Raw genomic sequence first — 5,005 nt, forward strand, 5'->3', positions numbered from 1 at the left:
GCTCCGCAAGGGGAGAGGCCACAACAGTGAGAGGCCCGCGTACCGCAAAAAAAAAAAAAAAAAAAAAAAAAATGCTGGTCAGTTCCCACTAATTTTACTTCACAACCACTCTTCAATAGCGACCCAGCTATCTTGTAATACAGATATTACAAGGCCAAATAAGATTGAGAATTTGTCCTCAAGAAGTATTTAATCTAGCTGGAGACATAATGGTAAAACACAAACTTTTCTTGACCCCCTTGCCCCCAGCCCACCTACTGGAATAGAAGGTGGGCTTCTATTGCTCATGTTCCTGTTGCTCCCCCGAATTACCCTATCAGGAAACATAACCAATAAATTATCTAGGCTGTAAATATGAAAAACATCAGGCCCTCAACAAACAGTTGTTGAATGAATGGATGAATGAATAAGTGAGGTACAATAAAAGTGCTATGGATTTTCAGAGGGAGAAATTACATACCATAAACTCTCTCCCCAAATACCTCATAATCCTCTAAGGGAAAGAACAATCTCTTTATATTACTGAATACATCAACAGCGCAATCATGTTTGTAGATATTCTATTAAAAAAAAAATTGAGGTACGGACTGGCCACAATTCATGTGGAAAAGCAGATAAACATGGATCTTGGCCAAAGAAAATCAAGGAAGACATTTACAGCTCCAATGATAAGTTTATTATCAGCCTTTACTCTAGATCCTTACTATTTAAACTGTGGCTCTTGGACCAGAAGTATTAATATTACCTGGGAGTTTGTTAGAAATGCAGAATCTCAGGCCCCACCCAGACCGACTGAATCAGAACTCCCAGTTTAACATTCTCCCCCAGTGGATTCCTAACACACATTAAAGTTTGAAAAGCATAAGTATATATGATACAAATGAAACTGGCTTCTGCAAGCTCAGAGAAAGTTACCATCTTCTCCTCTGTTATCTCTGTAATAAATAATCATACTTTTCAAGAAGTACTACAGATATGGTCATGACACACCTTCAGAATATTAGGGTATAAATCTAAATCATTACTCAATGAGAAGTAAGAATTGACCATCCACTGAACATTGGATGGAACTTTTAGAAAACATACCAAAAATAAATATACCTTTGCCTTCTTAGGACACAGGCTCTATCGCGCAAGAAAATAAGAGAATGAACTTCAATAGCCAAAGTGATAAATATTTAATACCAAGGGTGAGATTATTGAAAAAAAAAAAAGATGCTGGTGAGAACATTTAAGAACAAACTTCTTTAACAATCTCCGTGATACAAACACGTATTTCCAAATATTCTCTATTTAAAACTCCAAACTTAGATTGCCCTACAGGTAAAGCTGTGTAATGAAGGACCTACCTGACATTAAGTCAGATCTCCTAAACATTTTTCACTGACTCAAAGACTGGAACCACCCTTTAAAACACCAAGCAAAATCTCAACCAGGAGACCACTTTGTGAACTTGCAAAAACACTTGCAAAACCCTCAAGCTACAATCCTCTCATCCCAAACTGAGACAAGATCTGAGGCCACAGGGACTTGATGTCCAATATGCCCTTAAAAAAAAAAAAAAAAAATTGGGGAGGAGGGTGCCCAAACAGGGGGAATTAGATGAGGAATGATTGCAGGCCATTTCTCATCGCCTCGCTGACCTACAACACCTCTCCACAAGGCAGGAGGGAGGGAAAATAACGCAGGTCTCTGAACTCACAACTTTAAGGGCCCCAAACTTAATCCTGAAGTTGGGAACCCATCTTCTCCCGAACAGGCATTCAGATGACAGCTCAACTTCTAATTCCCCTCCCCCTTCTCCCGCCCCCCGTAGGATCTGGGATATCCGCCCCTCGCGATCTCCCCCCATGCCACCCACCGCCGCCAAAAATACCCTGACCCCTCCCAATGAGAAATAGACACAGGGCGAGTGCCCCGGGCCCCTGCGGAGCACGACTGCACGCCCTGGCCCATTCTCCACACTAAACTCGCTCTGGGGGAGAAGCTGATGGGTCTCACCAAGTACAGGGGGGCATAGATCTTCAGGGACTCCTCCAGGGCGCCCCTGGTGATCTGCACGAAGGAGACCCCGCAGGAAGGGTGCCAAGTGTGGCCGATCTCGTAGCAGTTATGAGGGATGGACTTGCTGAGGGCCGCCATGACGAGGAGAAGCGCGCAGGGGCCGGGAGGGGGTGAGCCGAAGCTCGGCAGGGAGGAAGAGGGGCGGGCAGCGAGCGCCCAACCACCGCGGGCTCTCAGGGCGTGCCGGGGGTAGGTGCGGAATAGAGGGGAAAGCTCACGCGAGCGGGGTTACTCTGGGCCAAAGTCCTCCGAGGTTGAGCGCTTGGCGCACCGCAGCTCGAGGGGGCGGGGCGCGCATCAGGGAGGCGGGGAGAGGCGGAGCGTGCGCGCTCCCTCAAGCGGCCTCGGCCCGGGGCGCGCGCTCGCCTCTCGGAGCCCGGCTCAGCGCGGGGAACAGATGGAGGGAGAGCGCAGCTTGGGGACGCGCCCGCCACCCCCTCCTTTAGGTCCGCGCCGACGCGAGCGCGCCGAGAAAGATGTGCAAAGATAGGTGACTTGCGTAACATTGGACTCCAGTCTCTGTCCTCTAAAAGCCCAACCAAGTAGAACTGAGGGCAGTGGAAGAAAGGGATTAAATGTCTTTGTTGGGAGCTGGTGGAGGAAGACGATTGCCAGAGGAGAGCCTGGACAACCATCCTCCTCAGAACTGCCTGCTCTGCTACCCTAGAGTGCCAGGTAATAAATAGCTAAGGCTGCCTGCTGGTTGGGACGGCACTGCTCCCAATTTCTGGGCTTTCTAAGCTCTGCAGTGCCTGAGAAGGCTTGAAAAATCTGTTAGCTGTGTTCTTGCACTTCCTGTATGGGGAAAGGACAGTAGTAGGTCGTCCTCTCCAAACCCTGGGCCACTGAGCAGTCCTGTCTACAGCATACATCACAGGTGCTCACCAGCCAAATATGTAAACCAGCAAGGACTCACATGCCCCAGGCTCAGAAAGCCAGACTCTGAGAGGAGGTGTTTGCAGCAAAGTAAAGGTTTATTGCAGGGCGCCAAGCAAGAGGATGGGAGACAAGCCTCAGATCCACTCCCACTTGGTCTTTGAGTTAGGGGTTTCTTAAAAAGGAAAAACAAAGAGGCTAGGATTAATCATCATCTCGTGACATTTCTTAATCATAGTTTCAGGAGTCAGAGGATGTCTCCAATTCTCAGGCCAGGTGGTCCATGGCTTCGGGGTCTGTGAGCTCATCTTGCCCTGGAGAAAGAACCTGAGTTTGTACACTAAATAATGATGATATCTATAATAGCAGTTTTAGTACATTAATGATGTTATCACAACAGCAGTTTTAGTCATCTGACTAGTTGATTAGTGTTCAGTTACCACAGGATTGAGGTCAGGGGGGAAAAGAAAGGAAATTAAATTTTAGATAGATTAATCATAAACTCAGTAGGGGAACTCAGTCTTAGGGGGACTTGGCTTCAAATAGTACACATAGTAGAGGCAGCAGTGGTCTTAGAACTCATACCTGGCTAGAGAGCTTGGCCAACAATTGGCATGATAAGGAACCTGTGCGGCCTATGAGTCTTATAACCCCACTAAATATCAGTTTCCTCACCTATAAATATCTTTCCAGTTTCCTTGGAATTACAAATTCTAAAGTTTCTTAAAGCAAGAACTTGCCATTAGACTGTTTAATATTACTTTTATGTACAACCTTTAGAAGAATCCCATTCATTCATTCTACAAATATTTACTGAGCACATATTATTTTCAGGCACTGTTCTAAGCTCTGTAGATTCAGATGTGAACAAGAGAGAGACAAGGTTTCCACCCACCTCTCCTCTCCTTCTCCTCTTCCTAGTGCCACAGAGCTGGAGCCAGAGCTGCCAATGCAGCCCCAGGCACTATGGCTTCTGGAGTTACAGTGAATGATGAAGTCATCAAAGTTTTTAATGATAGGAAAATAAGGAAATCTTCTACACAAAAGAAGATAAAAAGGAAAGAAAGAAAGGAAGGAGGGAAGAAAGAAGGTCTCTTCTGTTTAAATGATGAGAAAGGACAAATAATTGTAGAGGAAGCAAAGCAGATCTTGGCAAATGACACTGGTGATACCATAGAGGATCCCTACACATCGTGTGTGAAGTTGCTACCTCTGAATGATTGCCAGTTTGCTCTGTGTGATGCCACATACAAAACATGAGTCTAAGAAAGAAGACCTAGTATTGATATTTATATTCTGGGCTTCTAAGAGTGCACCTTTAAAAAGCAAGATGATTTATGCTAGCTCCAAATATGCCATTAAAAAGAAATTTACATATATTAAACACAAGTGGCATGTGAATGGCATGGATGAGATTAAGGAGCATTCGTCACCTGAAGAGAAATTGGGAGACAATGTAGTAGTCTCACTTGATGGAAAACCCTTACTTATAAAATGACAGTCAAATGTCATCTGGGTGTTAGGAGCTTCCACTTCTGCAGCTCAGTCAATTGGAATAGTGTTGGATTTTGTTTTGGTTTTTCCCCTTCCCCAATGGGCCCTTTCTAAACAATGAATGAAGGAAATATCATTCATTTAAGCAGCCTATCAGTGATTGCCATTAGACTATTTAATACTATTACTTTTATGTACAACCCAAGGAATGCTTTCCCATCATATTTTAGACAAAACAACTAGTTATATGAAAACTTAGTTATAAGAAAACTAAACAAGACAATATGAGATAGGTGTAATAAAAATATAACATAGTATAAACTAAATAAGATAATAAAAGAGGAGTACTCAGATTGATAGCCCAGAAGAACAGTGGTAAAAAGATAGAAGTTTATCCCTCTGGGGACTTCTCTGGTGGCGCAGTGGTTGAGAATCTGCCTGTCAATTCAGGGGACACGGGTTCGAGCCCTGGTCCATGAAGATCCCACATGCCGTGGAGCTCTAGAGCCCACGAGCCACAACTACTGAGACTGCGTGCCAGAGCCCACAAAGCCCACGCACCTAGAGCCCA

The 5,005-nt window shown here is 44.9% G+C and overlaps 1 protein-coding gene and 1 pseudogene across 1 annotated transcript in view; one reads left to right on the forward strand and one right to left on the reverse strand.

The window, feature by feature from the left end:
* TMEM135 (transmembrane protein 135) overlaps window positions 1-2,348 on the reverse strand; it is a 257,212-nt gene extending 254,864 nt beyond the window's left edge. Inside the window, exon 1 of the mRNA XM_024131687.3 lies at window positions 2,002-2,348. Coding sequence (XP_023987455.1) covers window positions 2,002-2,142 — 141 coding nt within the window. The 5' untranslated portion in view covers window positions 2,143-2,348. The remainder of the gene's footprint in view (window positions 1-2,001) is intronic.
* Window positions 2,349-3,906: 1,558 nt separating this feature from the next.
* On the forward strand, window positions 3,907-4,968 carry LOC102981454 (cofilin-2-like; annotated as a pseudogene).
* The last annotated feature ends 37 nt before the right edge of the window (window positions 4,969-5,005 follow it).

Source organism: Physeter macrocephalus, chromosome 16, assembly GCF_002837175.3.
Source record: "Physeter macrocephalus isolate SW-GA chromosome 16, ASM283717v5, whole genome shotgun sequence".
Taxonomy (NCBI): domain Eukaryota; kingdom Metazoa; phylum Chordata; class Mammalia; order Artiodactyla; family Physeteridae; genus Physeter; species Physeter macrocephalus.